Source organism: Heterodontus francisci, chromosome 1 (genome assembly GCF_036365525.1).
Source record: "Heterodontus francisci isolate sHetFra1 chromosome 1, sHetFra1.hap1, whole genome shotgun sequence".
NCBI classification, from domain to species: Eukaryota; Metazoa; Chordata; class Chondrichthyes; order Heterodontiformes; family Heterodontidae; genus Heterodontus; species Heterodontus francisci.
Window position 1 is genome coordinate 94,248,357 of NC_090371.1, and position 22,587 is coordinate 94,270,943.

Consider the following 22,587-nt stretch of genomic DNA (forward strand, 5'->3'; position numbering starts at 1 on the left):
CATATCCTTTTTGAAAACATGCTATGAAGAACAGGGAGACATAAAACCAACCTACAGAAACAGAAACCAAAGAGACTTAGATCTTGAAGTTCTCTACTGAATTAATTCTAACAAACAAATCATCCCAAAAAGGCAGATTAAGTAATGTAAATGGGTCTTTATTTCCCCAAAGCCCTGACACGATCATTACAAGTTCATCAATAGTGAGATTTATGAGGAAATAACTGAAGTGGTAACAGTTTCCTGTTGGTTACTAATTGGATAAAGTTCAGAGTAAATAATCTGACCATGGGGGAGAATCATTTTCCTTAGTTCCTGTATGATGTGGTGCCGGGAAAAAATGTAATGATCTTTGTTGCTAGCAAGTTATAAATACAAGCTCCATATGCCAGAGATAGAATCAAGCCATTTAAGGCATCAACAATTTCCTGCTGTGATACCACAAGGCAAGCAATATTTATGGAATTGCGGCATTTTGTAAGTGGGTTGAAAATGTGAGCATCAATCAGATTTTTAATACATCCTGTGTCGTCTGTTGCATGTTGTTCTAGTTGAAGCATAGCTAGGGCATTATTGATCAAGACCTGGAGTCTGGATAAGGTTAACTAATAATTTATTATTTACACATCTCTGTTTATACTCTCCACAAGCCTCTCTAGCTAGCATCCTTCGTGCTGCTACTCTCTTCTGCCAAAGCCCATTACCATGTGACTGTGACATCATCATCACTACAGTAGGAGGAGTTGTTCTCACTGTCTCCAACATTAACCCTTTCAGGTCCTTATACTACATCTCCGCCCAAGTACATTTTCTTTAACATATATACATTCTTCAGTCTACCTACTACCCTTTCTCCCCTCAAGTCTCTAACTTCACAGATTTAGTCTATTAGGAGATTTCACAACACTCCCTGATCTTTTTCTAGTCTGAGTGGGATGATCAATAGTCTTCCTTGTAAGTCTGAATTGCTGACTTGGTTGATTTTGACTAAAGATTGTAATATTCTATTGCTCTAGGTTGCTTCATCATCATCTGGTTCTTCCAAATAAATGATTGACTGTTGCTTCTGGGGAATAGGGATAATGTTTCTCCTATTTCTACGTATGTTCCCTGCTGTTGTTTGTACCACATACTATCTATGGTAGTTTTCATCTCTGTGGATTATCACCAGTAACCTGTCTCTAGATGCAGAAATCAACAAGCGCATGGGAAAGGTTTCCACTGCTATGTCCAGACTGGCCAAGAGAGTGTGGGAAAATGGCGCACTGACACGGAACACAAAAGTCTGAGTGTATCAAGCCTGTGTCCTCAGTACCTTGCTCTATGGCAGCGAGGCCTGGACAACGTATGTCAGCCAAGAGCGACATCTCAATTCATTCCATCTTCGCTGCCTCCGGAGAAAACTTGGCATCAGGTGGCAGGACCGTATCTCCAACACAAAAGTCTCGAGACGGCCAACATTCCCAGCTTATACACACTACTGAGTCAGCGGCGCTTGAGATGGCTTGGCCATGTGAGCTTCATGGAAGATTGCAGGATCCCCAAAGACACATTGTGGCTCGCCACTGGTATCAGACCCACCAGCCGTCCATGTCTCCGCTTTAAAGACGTCTGCAAACGCGACATGAAATCCTGTGACATTGATCACATGTCGTGGGAGTCAGTTGCCAGTGATTGCCAGAGCTGGCGGGCCGCCATAAAGGCGGGGCTAAAGTGTGGCGAGTCGAAAAGACTTAGCAGTTGGCAGGAAAAAAGACAGAAGCGCAAGGGGAGAGCCAACTGTGTAACAGCCCCGACAAACAAATTTTTCTGCAGCACCTGTGGAAAAGCCTGTCACTCTAGAATTGGCCTTTATAGCCACTCCAGGCGCTGCTCCACAAACCACTGACCACCTCCAGGCGCTTATCCATTGTCTCTCGAGATAAGGTGGTCAAAGGAAGGATTACAGTGCCTTCCCTTTCTAGGTCTCTTATCCATACTCTTTGGCCTTCATTCAGTTTTGCTAAGTCTCTGGCATGAAATCCTTTATTGTAATTTTGAGTTTGTAGCCTTCTATAAGAGTTTTCCTGGTCTCTTACTCTCTCATCCTGGACTTGCAATCCTGGAAGCAATCTTTTAGGCAACACAGGAAGTTGTGTTCGTATCTTCCCCCCATCAATAACTCTGCAGGTGATAGTCCATACATCAGTGGTGTAGATCAATAAATTAGAAGTGAGATTGGAAGGTCTTCATTCTTCTTCAATAAGGACTTTATGGTTCTTACACCTCTTTCTGTTTCACTATTCAACTGTGGATTATGTGGTGAACTTGTGAGATGTTGAAATCCCATTCTTGTCACAAACCATGTGAAATATATATTTGCAAACAGTGGTCTGTTGTTTGACAGTACTTTGTCAGGGATATCACGTGTCACAAAGATGGCTTGTAGAAATCTTATAACTGCTTCTGTTGTTGTTGAATATAACCTTCTCACTTCTATCCACCTTGAAAAGTAATCAATGATGATTTTGTAGGACTTTCCATTGAACATGAATAAATCCATACCTAGACATTGCCATGGTCTGGTCAGAAATTGAGCAGTTATCAGAGATTCATGCTGTTCTGGTCTTTGTATTGCACAGACCTGGCAGTTCTGGATCACATTTTCAATGTCTTTGGATATTTCTGGCCACCACACTGATGATTGTGCCCTTGCTCTGCACTTCATTATTCCGATGTGGCCTTGATGTAAACGTTCCAAGATATCCAATCTAATTGAACTGGGAATGACTAGTCTGTCATTATAAACCAACAACTCATCGATCATTGTGAAGTATTTTCTATATTTATAGAAATTTTTCATCGTCTTCAGACTAGGATGTTCTTGTGGCTGCCGTTGTGTGCAATATTGCCTTATAAGAATACATTCTTCATTGCTTTTTTGGGCGTGATGAATTTCTTGCAGTTTCTGTGAACTTGCCGGCCATTGTTGCACAGTATACTGTGAATATGATTCTATCGCGTCCACAAAATTCACATCTTGTTGTGTCAGATGGTCTACTGTCACTCTTGATAGCGCATCAGCGGACATTTGCATCTTTCCCTGGACATATATGGTCTCGCACGTATATCTCATCAATCTTAAACATAATCTTTGGATTCTTGGAGAAATTTTTGTGATCTGCTTTTCATCCAACAAAGATATGGTCTGTCTCAATGATGAAACTCAATCCAACCATGTAATCAGTAAACTTCTCACATGCCATGTGACAGCAAGTGCTTCTTTTTCAATTACCGCATACCTTGTTCTGTCTCAGACAAAGCTCTAGATGCATAGTATATTGGTCTACAAGAACCATCAGGTTGCTCCTGGAAAAGGACTGTCCCCAACCCTGTGGAGGATGCGTCTGCAGCTATCGTTTGTAGTGTAGGGTTAGTGTGCCAAGATGTCTGGTGATATGAACATTTCTTTAATCTTCCAGAATGCTTGTTCCAAGACCTGCTTACTATATTTCCCAAGAAATGGATTGATGTCTTGGAGAATTTGCACTTCTCGTTTAATGATAGCCCTGCTTCTTGGAGCTATTGTAAAACTGCTCGAACTCTTTGGTCGTGTTCCTCTACTGACTGCCCATGTACCAGGATGTCATCCATGTGAAAAATCACTCCCTTGAGCCCTTCGAAGATGTTAGACATAGACCTTTGGAAGATCTCTGGTGTGAAAGTTATCCCAAATAGTAACCGATTAAAACAAAACCTTTTGGATGGTGGTATAAATGTGATTAGTAATCTTGAAGTCTCATCAAAGGGAACATGCCATAACCCACTATTGGCATTGAGTTTGGTAAACATGCTCTGAGACAATTTTGCCAAGCTGTCATCCACTGTGGACATTGGGTGAATTTCACACACCACTGCTTTGTTAAGCTGCGGTAAATCCACACAGATACGAAGTGTGCCATTTTGCTTTTGGACTGGAACCATAGCTGACCATCACTCCGCTAGTTTCGTAACAGGTGAAATAACTCCCATCTTGGTCATCTCTTCCAGCTGATCTTGAACTTGCTTCATCAATGGGTGTGGTATCTTTCTGAGTGCAACAATATATACTGCTCTGGCGTCTTCTTTAAGTGTGATTCTACACTCTATCTTGAATCTTCCAAGACCTGAAAAAGGTTTCAGATAGTAGGAACATTTTCCCATAATGGCCTATCTTTTTACATTTGAAACATTCCTAACAGGACACTGCTGCCATCTGTGTGTCTTTCTGGCTCCACAACGCTGGCACAGTTTCCCAGTGTCATGCACCTTCTCACCTGTGTGTGTCTTCTCTATAGATAGTCTCTCCATCTTTGGCTTCAGGAACTGAACAGTCATCGAATTTCTTCTAATCCAAGGCTTCTCTTCAGCCTGCAGAATGGCTCTATTTTGTCTTCAGACCTCTGCCTGTCGTACGATGTGAATTGCCTTCTCGAGTGTAAGGTCATCTCTTGACTGTAAGAGATCTGATAAAGACTCATCAGCTGTTCCAACAGCTATTATCAGTTCCGCCTTCAATTCGCCATAGTCACATGCCTCAGCCAATCTGTACAGATTGGGTCATTCCTGGTCGTAGAAGCTTTCAGGTGCTCTAAATTTTGAATTGATTTTGTTTTTCTAGGCTTTGTTAGGCTTTTTAGGGTGTTCCCTTTTCTTTTTAATCATTTAGACTTTAATGGAAGTGTTTGTGCTCTTTCTGAGAGTTTCCAGTGCTTTCTCGGAGTTCCCGCGCTTTCTCTCCGCAGTTTGATTGAGTAATGGCTGCCGACTACGTCTGACCCCCGAATTGCCTTTTCTCTAGAGATCGACACCTCTCCCCGTTTTTCCAACCCAGGGCACCGTTATCCAACAATGTCACCTTTTAAAATTCTCTCACCCAAGCCTGGACTGTCGCCTGGCACTGTGACTCAGAACTAAATCGTTGGACCTGGATGTTCCATTGCAGACCACCGCGCTTTCGTGGTGCAGTTTGAATGCCTGCATGGCTGACTCATCAACTGTCTGCGTCGTCTTTGGCTATGGAGCAGCTCTGGAGCTCTTTGCAGTCTCCGACGAGATTTGCTGTTCTTTTGGCGCTCCTTTGAGGTAAGGTGTTCTCAGTACTTACTGGTCGTTTTAACTGGTGCCACTATGTTGTGTGGTGTTTTTGTAGTTGCAGCATAGCTAGGGTGTTATTGATAAAGTCTTGGTGTCTGGATAAGGTCGACTAATAAGTCTTGTATTATTTACACATCTCTATTTACATTTTCCACATGCCTCTCTAGCTAGCATCCTTCATGATGCTACGTTCTTCTTCCAAAGCCCATTACCATGTGACTGTTACATCATCATCACTACAGTGCTCTCACTGTCCCCAACATTAATCCTTTCAGGTCCTTATACTACATTGTCCAAAAAAACCTAATCCAAAAATAAAAGCCTAGATTTTCTATCCCACTGCCACCAATTTTTCATCACGTTGTTGCTCAGGGATACACTACATCATATGCCCATGTGCATCACCCTCATTTCCAATTGGCTGGGCCTGGTGGTGTAGGATATTCCCAACCTATTGTTAATTCTATGCAAATGAGGGAAAGGTGTTCCCAAAATATTTCTCTCCATATGCAACATTTAAACACTGGACACAACTGTGTTGTCTGTTGGATCCAACTTTCCAGTGTTCTGAGGCTAAAGGTGCCCACAGAAACGTTTTGCTGGCTAGAACCTGTGCAAGCATTCACAGAGTATAGCTTTTCACAGGCCAAAGTGCAAAATATTTTGCAACTAATGGGCAACTTTAGCTTTTCTCAAACAATTACAAATTCTAAGTGCTTGACATGGCCTATCTCAGGTATTACCACCAAATAAGGAATCCTATCAACAAGCTGTATCACACAAATTGGTTGAAATGGTAACCAAAGAATTTGGCCACACAATTCAGATACATAGAGCCCAATTCATCAGCATAACCAGTGCCATTTTGCCTCCAGAATGAAAACTGAGGTGCGTGTGCACATTTCTGGTGCAGGCAACACTGGAGGCCATTTGTTGAGGGTGTTAGTGTGCTGCAGGGAGCAGTTGATGGAAGTATGCAGAGTAGATAAATCATGATGTCATTCAACACGTAATGCTGACTTGGCACCTGCACTGCCATTTTGGAGCTCAATGTTCCAGCTAACCTCCTCTCTTAACCTTGCACAGCTGAACACGCATCATACCACACCCTCACCCACCAACCCGCACCCGCCAACTTAAAGGGATCATCAACTATTTTCAGGTTAGATGCTGATTGATTTCTGTTGGCTCTTGCTGTGACTGTAGAAACGTTTGGTGGTTTACAGAGATGTTTAATGTTGCTGAAAACTATGAGGGAGGGGGGTGCAGTGGGGAAGTAGTGTGGCACGTGCTGAAGGACTTCAAGGATTCTGCACAAACCACTTGCTCCTGGTCATGGGTGCAGTGGTTTGCATTCTTATTGCCTTCAACACGACAGGGAGAATGATTAGAGGTGACACAGCACAGGAAAAGCTACTGGAAGAGGGAAGAAGAGGAGGGGGAAAACGGCACTCAGCAAGACGCCATGTTTATCCAGAGTATTTTCTATTCAAACCACAGCGAGAAACAGTGTGCCAGTCTTCTCCATTTCACTGAGGATGTCCTCACTGAAATCTGCCACCTGCTGCAGCCACAACTACAGCCTCAGAGCAGGGTGAGGATGGCATTGCCAGTGGTTGCGAAGGTGACTGTGGTGATGAACTTTTATATGTCTGGCTCCTTCCAGGCTGGAGCAAGTGATATTTGCAACATCTCCCAGTTTGCCATCTACTGTTGCATAAGCAAATTCACTGAGACTCTGTATTCCAAGAGAGGTGACTACACTTGATTCTCTCTTGCCAGGGAGAAACAGGCATAACAAGCACACAGTTTTGTGAGGATTGTCGGCTGCTCCATCATAATAAGATCATAAGAAGTAGGAGCAGAAGTACGCCGTCCGGGCCCTCTAGCCTGCTCCGCCATTCAATAAGATCATGGCTGATCTTTTCGTGGACTCAGATCCACTTACCCGCGTTCTCACCGTATCCCTTAATTCCTTTATTATTCAAAAAGATATCTACCTTAGCTTTAAAAACGTTTACTGAAGAAGCGTCAACTACTTCACTGGGCAAGGAATTCCATAGATTAACAACCCTCTGGGTGAAGAAGTTCCTTCTTAATTCAGTCCTAAATCTGCTCCCTCTAATCTTGAGGCTATGCCCTCTTGTCCTAGCTTCACCTGCCAGTGGAAACATACTCTCTACTTGTATCTTATCTATTCCCTTCATGATTTTATATGTTTCTATAAGATCCCCCCTCATTCTTCTGAATTCCAATGAATATAATCCCAATCTACTCAGTCTCCCCTCATAAGCCAACCCCCTCAACTCCGGAATCAACCTAGTGAACCTCCTTTGCACCCTCTCCAGTGCCAGTACATCCTTTCTCAAGTAAGGAGACCAAAACTGCACACAGTACTCCTGGTGCGGCCTCACCAGTACCTTATACAGCTGCAACATAACCTCTCTGCTTTTAAACTCAATCCCTTTAGCAATGAAGGACAAAATTCCATTTGCCTTCCTTATTACTTGCTGTACCTGCAGACCAACCTTCTGCGATTCATGCACAAGGACACCCAGGTCCCTCTGCATAGCAGCATGCTGCAACTTTTTACCATTCAAGTAATAATCCTTTTTACTGTTACTCCTACCGAAATGAATGACTTCACATTTACTAACATTGTATTCCATCTGCCAGTCCTTTGCCCACTCACTCAATGTATCTATGTTCCTCTGCAAAGTTTCACAGTCATCTGCACACTTTGCTCTGCCACTCATCTTAGTGTCATCCGCAAACTTTGACACTCTACACGTGGTCCCCAACTCCAAATCATCTATATAAATTGTAAATAATTGCAGTCCCAACACCGATCCCTGAGGCACACCACCAGTGACTGATTGCCAACCAGAATGTCATTGACTGCACATGTATCGCTTTGTGGACGCTGCATGTGAACTGTGAGATTTACCACGATAGGAAGGGATTCCACTCCGTCAATGTCCAGCTGGAATGTGACCATACTCAGCCCATCATGCAGGTCAAATATCCTGGCAGCAGTCATGCTGTCTTCATTCTGCAGCTGTCCACTGTGCTGGCTGTTTTTCAGCCATTATGGCAAACCAAAGGGTGGTTACTGGGCAGCAAGGGCTATCTACTAACAACATGGCTCATGACTTCAGTGCACAACCCACGCACATGTGGGAAGCATACATATAATGAAAGCCATGCTGGCACATGAAACATGATAGAGCAGACCACTGGAGTGCTTAAGCAACACTTCCGCTGCTTCGACTACTTTGGAGGAGCCCTGCAGTTATCGGTAGAGTACGTGTCAAGATTTGTCATGTCTGCTACATGCTGCACAACCTGGCCAGCATGAGGGCAGTGTTCAAAAGGGCTGGCAGGGTATCACAGCAGTCCAGCAATCTGTCCTCAACAGATTACTAAGATTGCTGAGGCACTGCCCCAGGGGAAGGCAGTAGTGCCATCGTGGAGCACGAACCTGCTGTCCTCTCTCAGGATGACAGCATTCATCCTCCCATCACCTGTTACCAGCTATACGGTGACCAGCTGAGGGGGAAGAGGAGGAGGAGGAAGAGAGAAGGCAAAAAACACGAACCCTTTCTGGCCGGACTGTCCATGATTTGCTCATCCAGCTGCAGTACCAATGAACACAACCCAAATTCCCCATTCACCAGCAGTCCTGCCGTTGCCTTCCTTTTGTTCTGACCATCACAGCAGCCTCTTGGCCATAATGTTAATATAAAAGCTACCACAAACCAAATTTATGAATCAAACAATGCCACATAACTTACAAAAGTCAACAAATCAGTCTTGTGCATTCCCTTAGTGCCTTTTTCTGTCCTAGTGCTCCGACGCAGTGCTATCCCAGTGACTGCAGAATGTCTGGTGGAAGGCTGCTGACTTTCACTGGGGGAGACTGCAGATGACCTTGCAGAATGGCCTCGAGCAGCTCTGGCCCAAGAAGCCCCTTCTTCGGAATGCACGACCTCGGCATGGGTTGCAACAATCTGGGCTGGCTGGCTGAAAGGCTACAGCAAGGGCACTTGTAGGGTGGCAGTGATGGGAGGATGAATGCAGTCACCAGAGAGAGGACAGCAGGTTCACGCTCCATGATGCCACTGCTGCTGCCCCCATGTCAGTGCCTCAGCAATCCTTGTAATCTTTTGAGGACAGATTGTTGGTGTGCTGTGACACCCTGCCAGCCCTTTTGAACATTGATATCTGCAGCCATGCTGGCAGCAGTCTGAGCTTTCATGAGAGGAGTCTTGGCTTCCATGGCAGTAAGGTTGCTTGCATGACTTCAGTCTGAGCTTCCACTGCAGCACCCAGATGTTGGGTGGCTTCTGCTTATGCTGTAGTGGAAGTTGAGACATTGGCAATCAAAAACTGCATCATGGATGGGTCTGCAAGTGTTCTCGTGGATTTGGCCACCAGTTCCGTGCTGGAGTGGATGGTCTCCAAGCTTTGTGCAAAGCCTTGTACCAGACTGCTCCATGCCATTGACTGCAGGCTTTCTGCCAGCCAATGCACCAAGTATTTCATTGTGCAAACTCATCAACCTCAAAGAATAGTACAGCACAGGAACAGGCCATTCGGCCCTCCAAGCCTGCGCCGATCTTGATGCCTGCCGAAACTAACACCTTCTGCACTTCCGGGGCCCATATCCCTCTATTCCCTTCCTATTCATATATTTGTCAAGATGTCTCTTAAACGCCGCTATCGTATCTGCTTCCACCACCTCCCCTGGCAGCAAGTTCCAGGCACTCACCACCCTCTGTGTAAAGAACCTGCCTCGCACATCCCCTCTAAACTTTGCCCCTCGCACCTTAAACCTATGTCCCCTAGTATCTGACTCTTGCACCCTGGGAAAAAGCTTCTGACTATCCACTCTGTCCATGCCGCTCATAACTTTGTAAACCTCTATCATGTCGCCCCTCCACCTCCGTCGTTCCAGTGAAAACAATCCGAGTTTTTCCAACCTCCCCTCATAGCTAATGCCCTCCAGACCAGGCAACATCCTGGTAAACCTCCTCTGTACCCTCTCCAAGCCTCCACGTCCTTCTGGTAGTGTGGCGACCAGAATTGCATGCAATATTGTAAGTGTGGCCTAACTAAGGTTCTGTACAGCTGCAACATGACTTGCCAATTTTTATACTCTATGCCCCGACCGATGAAGGCAATCATGCCGTATGCCTTCTTGACTACCTTATCCACCTGCGTTGCCACTTTCAGTGACCTGTGGACCTGTACGCCCAGATCTCTCTGCCTGTCAATACTCCTAAGGGTTCTGCCATTTATTGTATACCTCCCACCTGTATTAGACCTTCCAAAATGCATTACCTCACATTTTTCCGGATTAAACCCCATCTGCCATTTCTCCGCCCAAGTCTGCAACTGATCCTGCTGTATCCTCTGACAATCCTCATCATTATCCGCAACTCCACCAACCTTTGTGTCGTCCGCAAACTTACTAATCAGACCAGCTACATTTTCCTCCAAATCATTCATATATACTACAAACAGCAAAGGTCCCAGCACTGATCCCTGCGGAACACCACTAGTTACATCCCTCCATTCAGAAAACACCTATCCACTGTTACCCTCTGTCTTCTGTGACCGAGCCAGTTCTGTATCCATCTTGCCAGCTCACCTCTGATCCTGTGTGACTTCACCTTTTGCACCAGTCTGCCATGCGGGATCTTGTCAAAGGCTTTACTAAAGTCCATATAGACAACATCCACCGCCCTTCCCTCATCAATCATCTTCGTCACTTCCTCAAAAAACGCAATCAAATTCGTAAGACACGACCTCCCCTTCACAAAACCATGCTGTTTCTCGTTAATAAGTTTGTTTGTTTCCAAATGGGAGTAAATCCTGTCCCGAAGAATCCTCTCTAATAGTTTCCCTACCACTGATGTAAGGCTCAGCGGCCTATAATTTCCTGGATTATCCTTGCCACCCTTCTTAAACAAAGGAACAACATTGGCTATTCTCCAGTCCTCTGGGACCTCACCTGCAGCCAATGAGGATGCAAAGATTTCTGTCAAGGTCCCAGCAATTTCTTCCCTTGCCTCCCTCAGTATTCTAGGGTAGATCCCATCAGGCCCTGGGGACTTATCTACCTTAATGCTTTGCAAGACACCCAACACCTCCTCCTTTTTGATAATGAGATGACTGAGACTATCTGCACTCCCTTCCCTAGGCTCATCATCCACCAAGTCCTTCTCCTTGGTGAATACTGATGCAAAGTACTCATTTAGCACCTCGCCCATTTCCTCTGGCTCCACGCTTCGATTCCCATCTCTGTCCTTGAGTGGGCCAATCCTTTCCCTGGTTACCCTCTTGCTCTTTAGATATGTATAAAAAGCCTTGGGATTTTCCTTAATCCTGTTTGCCAATGACTTTTCATGACCCCTTTTAGCCCTCCTAACTCCTTGCTTAAGTTCCTTCCTACTGTCTTTATATTCCTCAAGTGCTTCATCTGTTCCTAGCCTTCCAGCCCTTACAAGTGCTTCCTTTTTCTTTTTGTCTAGGCTCAAAATATCCCGTGTTATCCAAGGTTCCCGAAACTTGCCAAACTTGTCTTTCTTCCTCACAGGAAAATGCTGGTCCTGGATTCTAATCAGCTGACGTTTGAAAGACTCCCATATGTCAGATGTTGATTTACCCTCAAACAGCCGTCCCCAATCTAAATTCTTCAGTTCCTGCCTAATATTGTTATAATTAGCCTTCCCCCAATTTAGCACCTTCACCCGAGGACTACTCTTATCCTTATCTACAAGTACCTTAAAACTTATGGAATTATGGTCACTGCTCCCGAAATGCTCCCCCACTGAAACTTCGACCACTTGGCCGGGCTCATTCCCCAATACCAGGTCCAGAATGGCCCCATCCCTAGTTGGACTATCTACATACTGTTTCAAGAAGTCCTCCTGGATGCTCCTTACAAATTCTGCCCCATCCAAGCCCCTAGCACTGTGAGTCCCAGTCAATATAGGGGAAGTTAAAATCACCCACCACTACAACCCTGTTACCTTTACAAAATCTGTCTACATATCTGCTCCTCTACCTCCCGCTGGCTGTTGGGAGGCCTGTAGTAAACCCCCAACATTGTGACTGCACCCTTCCTATTCCTGAGCTCCACCCATATTGCCTCGCTGCATGACCCCTCTGAGGTGTCCTCCCGCAGTACAACTGTGATATTCTCCTTAACCAGTAATGCAACTCCCCCACCCCTTTTACATCCCCCTCTATCCCGCCTGAAGCTTCTAAAGCCTGGAACATTTAGCTGCCAATGCTGCCCTTCCCTCAACCAAGTCTCTGTAATAGCAACAACATCATATTTCCAAGTACTAATCCAAGCTCTAAGTTCATCTGCCTTACCTGTTATACTTCTCGCATTGAAACAAATGCACTTCAGACCACCAGTCCCGCTGTGCTCCGCAACATCTCCCTGCCTGCTCTTCCTCTGATTTACTATGTCCTCCTCATTTACTTCACTAGCTGTCCTACTGCTCTGGTTCCCACCCCTCTGCCACACTAGTTTAAACCCTCCCGAGTGACGCTAGCAAACCTTGCAGCCAGGATATTAGTGCCCTTCCAGTTTAGATGCAACCCGTCCAAAGAAGGGTCACTGACCCGAAACGTTAACTCTGCTTCTCTTTCCACAGATGCTGCCAGACCTGCTGAGTGGTTCCAGCCATGATAATTGTATTGTGCAGCAGTCCATAACCAAATTTATTTGTGAGAGAGGAAACATTGGATGGGACAGAGTGATCCTCTGCAACCATAGATGCTGGTCCCACTGAGAAAAACTCTAAAAGCTGAGAAATAGATATTTCAGCATCTATTTGTCATTCCTCAGCTGCTATTTCTACTTTTAAGAAACATTTGCTATCAAAGCGCAATAGTTGTGCACAGTGCTTGAAATGGTAACTCCTAAAAGACGAAGTTCCCAACATCAGGTTTGTGTCATGCTTGATGTGAAGAGCATACTTAATATAGGATCACTGGAGCAGGAGTAGGGCATGTAGCCCACTGAACCTGTTCTGCAATTCAGTTAGATCATGGCTGCCCTGTACCTCCACTCCATTTACATGCTTTTGTTCCATATCTCTGCTGTCAAATGATTAATGTCAGGTAGTATTGTGAAAGTAGCACTGTTATCAGGAGTTATTAGGGGTTATTTTGGTGAAAGGATGAAAAGGGGCACTAAGTGCTGATAACACATGCCTGTTTGAAAGTCTGGTTTTAGCCCACAATTTTGGGGCTAATTGATGTTCATCCAGATCTAAACTTGCCTGGAGGTGCTCGACCTGCAGGTTTAGCACAGAGCACTCACTTCCACAGAAAGTGGGGAGTGTGCTGGCTGACACACAACAAAATGTTTCAGGACGGCTCAGAGACTGATGGAGAAGATGCACAAGTTCTTGGAAATGGTGCTGGAAGTCCTGGTGGAGAAAAAATGTCCTGCACTTATAGCAGGGAAGGAGTCCACCTCACCCTCCTATCCCCCACTGGTGCTGTTCTGCCCAGCTTTGTGTCCTCTTCCCATTCCTCCTCCAGATCAAGAGGCCCTTAGCACAATGGGCATGATCAAGCACACCCGTTCTCTTGGTGAGTCCTATAAGGTGTCCAATAAGATAGAGTAGCACAACACCTACTCTCTTCAGGTTATGGTCTCAGAGAATTTCCAGAAAACATGTTAGAGGGTTGGTGAAGTCTTGAAAAACTGTCACAGAAAGTCTCTCATGTGTTTCAAAAGTCCTCTTCAAATCTCTAGCAGCAAGAGAACAGTGAAAGTTGAACTTATCTTTACAGAAAGGACATAATTGCTCTGGAGAGCATATAGAGATTTACAAGAATGTTGCCAAGGCTTGAAAGTTGCAGCTATGAGGAAAGATTGGATAGGCTAGGGTTTTCCTTAGAACAGAGGAGGCTGAGGGGTGACTTCATTGAGGTGTACAAAATTATGAGGGGCCTAGATAGAGTAGACAGGAAGGACCTGTTTCCCCTAGCGGAGAGGTCAATTACCAGGGGGCACAGATTTAAGGTAATTGGTAGAAGGATTAGAGGGGACATGAAAAAAAAATTTTCACCCAGAAGGTGGTGGGTGTCTGGAATTCATTGCCCAGATCAGTGGTGGAGGCAGAAACCCTCAACTCATTTAAAAGGTACCTGGACATGCACCTTAAGTACTGTAACTGGCAAGGCTATGGACTATGTGCTGGATGGTGGATTAGATTGGGTGGCTAGTTTTTTCGGCCAGCATGGACATGATGGGTTGAATGGCCTCCTCCTGTGCCATAATTTTTCTATGGTTCTTTAAAGCAGTGCTCAAACTCCTTAGCAACATCTTGTTTACTCCTAGTCACTTAGATAGGTTAGGAGAGGTTGTTAATTGAAGTGCTAGCTACAAAATGCCATGCAGCCTCTTTAATGACTGCTAGTAAGCAACTTAATTGCCAGTCAGACCCTTAACAATGCTCAGCAGCCATTCCTAGTGCAAGCTTCAATTCTTTACCAGGATGGCATCTTGTGCTAAACACAAACTAAACTGGCCATGCAGCTCAAAACCCCACATTGGTCGCTTTGGAGGCCCTTTATCACCTACAGTATCCAGTCAAAATCACTGCCTTAGTATACAAGCTCGGAAGCCACTGGCTTCCATGCATAATCGGTAAATAACTGTGTGTGAACTCTGATATTGGTACACATCACTATTCACTGATGATCTGATGGAATGAGGAGATTCTTATTCCAGGTGGTCTTGCAATTGTCAAACAGCAGTTGAATCTTCAGCTTCAGACACATCTAAGTGGCCTATAATTCAAATTGTTGTGGCTTATAACATCACACACATGAATCATAATAATCAACTCTGTCCATTCCAGAACAAATGAATTCACGGTCGAGAGAGGGATGCGAAAGGGTGTTTCGAAGGTCATGGTTGTGGTGACTGATGGCGAATCACATGACAGCTACAATCTACCGAAAGTGATCCGTGAATGCGATGAGGACAAAATTACAAGGTTTGCTATTGCGGTAAGTAACTGATATGTTTATATATTGTAGCCATTCATTGCTCCTGACGAGAAGCAGCATCCATAGTCAACATGGATCAGGAAATCACAGTCCTTTGCTCCTGGATTTCCCATCCAATTAATTTAACTTGATGAAGAATGAAGGGTTGTGGGCCTGTCGTTTGCCAAATTGCACACTCAATGAGCATTGCTTCTTGACAGGAGCACCTCGGCCTTTACTTAATTTGAGTAATAAATTTACCACTTTTTAAATGGCCATGTTTAAAAAGAAAAATTCAACACGTGCATTTAATTTTCTGCACTCTTTTTTGCATATGTACATAATCTCTTGTCTGCACTATCATAATGCAGTCACTAACTTTTTTTTATTTTAAGCAAGTAATGAATGGGTCTGTTAAAATAGAGCACAAAGAAATGTTATCAATCTATTAATCATGTGTACAGTAATATTCTGAGAGTCTAATTGTTGCTGTTTCAGCAGTAGTTTCTGACAGGAATAATCATGATGACTGTAAATAAGATTTATTCTCTTCTCTTTGTGCATCCCACCTTGTTCCACCTCTCCTGCCCTAGACTTTAGATTCTTATTCTCTACTGCCCAACCACCCAGCCCTACTCCGAGATATCCTCATTCCTTTCCTCCTTCAGCCTCTGCACTCCTCGTCCTCAATTATTTCAATCTCTATCCCAAGTTTCCTTGCATGCTCTTCTGAGTTCATTACCCTCCTGTATTCCTTTAACCTCTCTCTCCACATAAACTCTCCTACACATATTCATGCTCACCCCCTAAACTCTGCCACCTCTCTTGCATCTTCTCGATCGCAGGCAATGCAAAACTCTTCCTCAAAATCGAAATATCTGAAGAGAAAAAATTTGCAGGGCTACAGGGGAGTGGAACTCAGTGAGTTGTTCTTGCAGAGAGCCAGCACAGACACTTCAGGCTGAATGGCCTATTTCTGTGCTGTAAATATTCTATGGTTCTATGAAATCACTTAGAACAGCACTTTCAAACTCCAAAGTGCCTTTGGCCCAGTGTTCACCATAATACTTCTCTAGCTGTTGATCGGCTCCGTCACTCCCTCACCTCCACCCAGTCACCAGAGAGTCACTCTCTCCCACCCTGGTCGTTTCCTCGGTATGGCCTCCATTTTTACTCCCTCAGTCCAAATGGTATAGTCACATCTGGCATGCATCTGGGTTAGTTTATCCATTTCCAGATCTAGCTAGACCACAGTAAACAGTATCAGGCAGTGCTCTTTTATTTATTTAATTTTATTTATTTAGAGATACAGCACTGAAACAGGCCCTTCGGCCCACCGAGTCTGTGCCGACCAACAGCCACCCATTTATACTAACCCTGCAGTAATCCCATAATCCCTACCACCTAAGTGCCCACTACCCCAGGATCATTCTGGAATGCAAAGTTAACTCCAGCTGCTTCTCTGAACTACCACCGTGTCCTTAAAACTCTATCCCTTACCCTCTCCACCCTTACCTCTGACAACAAATACAAGGAGCTGATAGACTTCTTTCTCACTATCCCCTTGCCTACCAACTGAAATCTCCCCCAAGCTTTTTCCCACCCAAGCCTCCAACCCATTTTCACTAGTTTCTCTTCTATCTCCCTACAAGCCCTCTCTTAGTGCATCTGGCCATGAGACTCATTTCTTACTCTCTCAATTGTACTCCCAATATACTACCGAGCATCCAATTTTGATTCTTGGTCACATGCTCCCTCACCATGGCAACTCTTTTGCCTGTCCAACCCCCACACTTCCCCCATGTCAAGGGGTTTGTCTGGAGAACATCTACAGTGCTGATAGACTACCATTGCAGCATGTCAGCCTTCTCCACTCCTCACCAAGTGGACACCTCATTTGTGCTTGACTGACTTATCTAAATGCCCCTGATTCTAGAAAAACAGACACTGGGAAGTGTGTAACTTCCCTGTGGGCAGAAATCTTGCTTTGCCATTATTGTGGGAGCAATAGGAACCCGTGGAGCAGGACTCAGATTTTCAGGGCTATTCTGTAGCACGTAGACTCACATTTCGGTCATTTTCAAATAAAGTATCCTCTAAATTACTGTGAGATTCACTGGTGTTACCAAATTTATCTGGTTTTCTCCAGATTTCCCCAAAGATCAAGCAATTGAAATCTAGACCTACTACCTACTTTTCAATCAAGATGGGCATTCTTTTGGCTGTTTTCTTCACACCTTGGCTGGCATCTGTTATATTAGTTCAGCAGATGCTGGAGGTTTGTGGAGACCATTTTGAGTGCTTTCCAAATCTACATCTTGAAACTAACCTATGTGTACGCCACTAATTTCAAAATTGTGTTTGGGAGGCTAGACGACTCAAAACCGCAGAACAACGTGTCCAAAAATGTGTAGAGTGCTTACAACAGTTAATCATGGAAAATAAATGTTCTATTTTTAAATTATTCAGCTCAGTTTGATCCGTTGTATCTATTGTTCACACCACACTCTATGGTTTCAGAATAGTCACTATTTACTGAAGATTTTTCCTTATTCTAAGATATTCTGAGACTAGGAGTTGTTTCATACAGCAGTTTGAGTAAGAACATTAAAATATGTGCCCATACAGTTAAACTGACTTTGAATGGCAGATGACAATAGAAATGGATCCTCTTCCCTTTGTTACAGATAGAATTGAGAGCGAACGGAAACTCCAGTTCCCTTCCCTTTACTGTCTGTATCAGTGTGTTTTTGAAAAGGAAGATGTGTGAGTTTCTTAATCCCTGAGTGTATGGCCAATTTGATTAACCAGCAGCACATTTTTTGTGGGTTTGAACAAAGGATTTTTTTTTCTTCACACGTTCACCCCAGAAGTCTGACATTACGTCACTCAGCACACACGCACTCGCACTCACTCATTCTCTCTCTCTCAATCTCTCTCAAAAGAAAGCCGTTAAAGCGAATAGTGCACTTTTACCAATTGCAAAAAATTAGTTCGTAAGTCACGTGATCTTGGCTCAACCTGGGGAAAAGGCATGCGTTGCAGGCCCGGTGAAGAAGGCACTTTCACTCCTGAAGTATAGTTAGGTGGATTCATAGCTGGAATCATATATCACAGTCGTTGCCTGATTCTCTCGAAAAGGTGAATTTTCAGCAGGTCATGAAGTTAGTTGCTTGTAGTTTCATTAATAGGAGGTCGGTTTTCTGTACTGGTTTAGTTGAAAAGGGAAATGCTTGGAGAGAATAAGATGTTACAGCCTCCAGTTCTGTCAAGGCACAATGGTACTGCCTTGTCTGCTTTCTCTGCAGCTGCGGTTTGTTGACTGACCAGTTTCTCCCTCCTGCTTGGAGTAATAATATGTTATCTGTGATTAGTTTCAGTCATGTGACCACCTAATCAATACTTCTATTGCCCACCCAGAATGATTTGACATTCAAAGCCATTGCTACACAATGGGGAATGGATGGTGGCCGTTCACAGCTACTTATGATTTAACTGGTTTCTTACATCTCTCTTTAAGTTTCGAGCTCAGAGACAGTGAATCTGGGAGTCCATAGATTTTGAGTTTTAGATCAGACCACAAACAGTAGGAGCTGTGAGTTCCATAAATGGTTTTGTCTTGGTATGCCCATTCAAGGGAGGCAGTCCACCCATGGCCATTCAATTGCAAATGTTATCTAGCCCTCGGCAGCCATCTTTTGCAGCCCCTTTATTGCCCATTGCGGTTCATTTTTAAAAAAAGGAAAATTCAGTTTCAGACTATTCTATGCTGGATACAGTCCCTGTTTAAAGTTATGGATAGGATCTGCCTATACTGGGCATGACACCTCTCATGAAGAACCTGCTGTGATTCACCAAGAGCACTGAGCAACCATCTTTGGACTAACATCTTCCATCAGCAGCAAGCAATCCCTCAAAAAAGCAAAGATAGTACTTCTCAGCATTACAGGAAGCATGAGTTATATTAAATAGTTAATGGTCCAAAAGTCCACAAATAGTTGAAGCAGCACACAGTTGATCAAATCAAGTGAAAAAAATTGCTTTTCAACAAGCTGATAACAGGTCAAAACTTATTACCTCTGAACACCATATAATGATTGGACCACAAATGGTCAATCTTTTAAAACAAGATTTAAGAAAAAAGCAGAACAGATATGGGGAAGGATTCCCAATTCAGGGTTGGACACTAATGTTTGACAATGTTTCTGAAAGTTCTGATGAAAATTCATCCATCTGAAACGTTAACTCTGTTTCTCTCTCCCCAGATGTTGCCAGACTTGCTGAGTATTTCCAGCACTTTGTTTTTATTTCCGATTTCCAGCATCCATAGTATTTTGTTTTTATTTTAATGTTTGGCCACGTTTGGTGTCGAAAATTGATGGAGGCCAGATATCCTTTTTCGGACTTCCTCTCATTTCAGTTGACTGCATGATGTCATGTTGACCAGTTCAATTCTTTCCACATCTCCTTTACCCAGCATCTGTTGAAATAGAGGGAGAGATTTTTCCTAGCATTCCAAGATGTCCTAGACAATAGACTTAACAGCTGGATTTAAAGCTTATGAATTTAATCTGGTTCTGTTCTCATCAAAATGTGCATGGGCAATGCTGGTATTCTTGACGATTAAATAATCCCATCACACAAACATCTGTGTTGAAAGGCATTTCAATCATTACATTAAATTCTATTAGTTTTAATAAATTTCTCTACTTTATTTTAGGTGCTTGGCAGTTACAACAGAGGAAATCAGAGTGCTGAACGGTTTCTAAATGAAATAGAGTCTATCGCTAGCTCACCAAAAGATAAACATTTTTTCAATGTATCAGATGAAAAAGCACTGGTGACGATAGCAGAAGCCCTTGGAGAACAAATCTTTGCTTTAGAAGGTAGGACATGCTATTTTTCTTGGATTTATCATTCCAGTTCTAAACCATATTTCACATGACAAATCAATGTCTGCACATGTTTTAAGTATTATTGTTCAGAACAAGAGTCTGATAAAATTTGCTCCAAATTGTATAGGAGCAATGGTGACTTAATTTTTTTTTTAGATTAGAGATACAGCACTTAATGGGAGTAACAACCCAAAATCAGCAATCCATCAAGTGACATTCATTGGCTTTTCAGATTGTTATAATAAATATGAAAAACTGGATAGTATTAGTAATGTTGTCAACCCTCCAGGATTGATTTGAAGTCTCTGGGAATTAACAACTAATCTCCAGAGCAGTGCTGCAAGTAATCAAAGAGAAAAATAATATGGGCAATAAAAAATTGTGTTTATATTTTAATTTTTTGAACACTTTTGTCCTATTAGTTCTAAAAAATAGTAGACATTGGGAAAAAAGGCTGGGTGAAGGGACACAATAAGGTTATCGGGGGGGGGTGGGGGGGAGGAAGTTATCAGGGGCCTGTTGTAACTCATTGACCAAGATTTTGAAGTCAGTGGCAAGCTGATGACACTCGCTATTGACCTTGAAGAATGCTGCCCACAAAGATCTAGTGAGCTCTGTGGCATGAAGTTCACCTTTTTTGACATTAATTTCATTCTGGTGCCATCTATAGCAGACCTCTGGCATCCAGGAACAGTGATGTCATCAAGCAGGCTAAGCAGCCAATCACATTGAAGAATTCTCTCAGACAGCAAACCAGGAGGCAACTGCAGGTGTTATCATTCATTTATTATAATTTTACAGAATAATAGAGAAATAAAGATAGGGAGGCACAAATGGGATTAAGGTAAAAGTTGAAGTATCATACACAAACCTCAGGAAAAAATGATAAATCCATGGAATTTTTATCATGAAATGAAGAAATTTGACATTCCATAAAAAAACAATTAGTTTTTCTGAGCCAGTGCGATTATTCAGTAGTAATTAAGACTTAGTATGCCATTAAAGTACACTAACGACATAGAGAGAGCAGGTATTGAGGTCCTACGGTCAGATTTTCAGGAGCTAGGGAGGAAGTTAAAAAGTAGAACCTCAAAAGTTGTAATCTGTAGATTACTTCCAATGTCACATGCTAGCAAGAGTAGAAATAGGAAGATAGGGAGGATCAATGCATGGCTTGAGGCATGGTGGAGCAGGGAGGGCTTCAGATTCTTGAGTCATTGGGGACAGTTCTAGGGCAGGAAGCACCTATTCAAAAGGGATGGGCTGCACCTGAACAAACTGGGACCAATGTCTTTGTGGGGAGGTTCACTAGTGTGGTTGGGGAAGGTTTGAACTAAATTGGCGGCGGGGTGGGGGATGCAGTGGGCACCAACATATAGAAGTACAAAAGATGAATAAGGTGCACAAAGGAGTGAGATTGTTGGATAGTATGACAGAAGGAAGCAATGCCATATTAGGTAGGAGCAGACTAAGAAGGACTATGAGGAATACAAAGGCAACATTACAATGCATGTATGTAAACACACAAAGCACCAATAGCCGTGTGGCAATATGATGCACTGGAAATAATACAAACATGACTTAAAAATGGTGAGGATTAACCGCTTACTATTCAAGGACACAAAGTGTTCAGAAAAGATAGGGAAGGAGAAAAGGGAGATGGGGTGGCAGTACTGATTAGGGAAGGCATTATAGTGTTGAAAAGAGAGGATGTCTTTGAGGGGGCAATGACAAAATCCATTTGGGTAGAGTAGGGAAACAAAAAGGAGATGATCACACTATTGGGGGGAATTCCATAGGTCTCCAAATAGTGGCCAGAATTGTACTTACCTGAATCGGGTCTGTTTGGAGGCATGTGGGTGGTAAAATGGCATCCAATGAGGTCGGGCAGGTCCCTGGCATCATCATGCACAGACACCATTTTACGATATAGGTCAGGCGCGATCAGGTCGACACTCGCGCGCCCGTCCGCAAGTAATTTAAAGGCACATAAATCAATTGAGCAGCCAATTGTCTGGAAATTTATGTGGCCATTTGATTTTATGGCCGTAAATTGGGTCACTGATAGTGTCGGGGACCTGGCAGCTTTAAAAGGGAGGAAGGCAGGCAATCAGTGTGGGTGTTGCAGGTAAAGCTTTTGGTGTTGCCTAGCTGTGAAAGTTTCTGTGTTTTATATAATTTGTACACATTTGTAGCTTGTGTCCAGGGCTCCAAGTGAGTCTGACTCACTGCAGCTCGGGGCTTATCTGTTCTCCATCAGGAGTGAGTGGAAGAAAGGGGGTTGTGTGTGCCTGTCCTGACAACTGGAACTTAGGAAATTCTGTCATTGAATCTGGTAACCAATCCAACGATGGGGATTGTGCATTCTGGTGGCAGCCCCTTAGAGGAAGAGGACCATACCCCAATCAGGGACAGAAGGACCGCTGGGCATGGGCATGCGCAATCGTCTGGTCAAGTGTCTCCTTGTTATGTGGGAGGGAGAGCAGGTAGTAGAGTCGGGTGAGAGCAACCACATATCAGGAGACGCACCTACCCAACTGGCAGGGTATCC

The 22,587-nt window shown here is 43.7% G+C and overlaps 1 protein-coding gene across 1 annotated transcript in view; it reads left to right on the forward strand.

The window, feature by feature from the left end:
• itga1 (integrin, alpha 1) overlaps positions 1-22,587 on the forward strand; it is a 292,234-nt gene that overhangs the window by 147,544 nt on the left and 122,103 nt on the right. The window contains exons 8-9 of the mRNA XM_068032751.1: positions 15,012-15,162; positions 19,862-20,027. Of these exons, the coding sequence (XP_067888852.1) occupies positions 15,012-15,162; positions 19,862-20,027 (317 nt within the window). The remainder of the gene's footprint in view (positions 1-15,011; positions 15,163-19,861; positions 20,028-22,587) is intronic.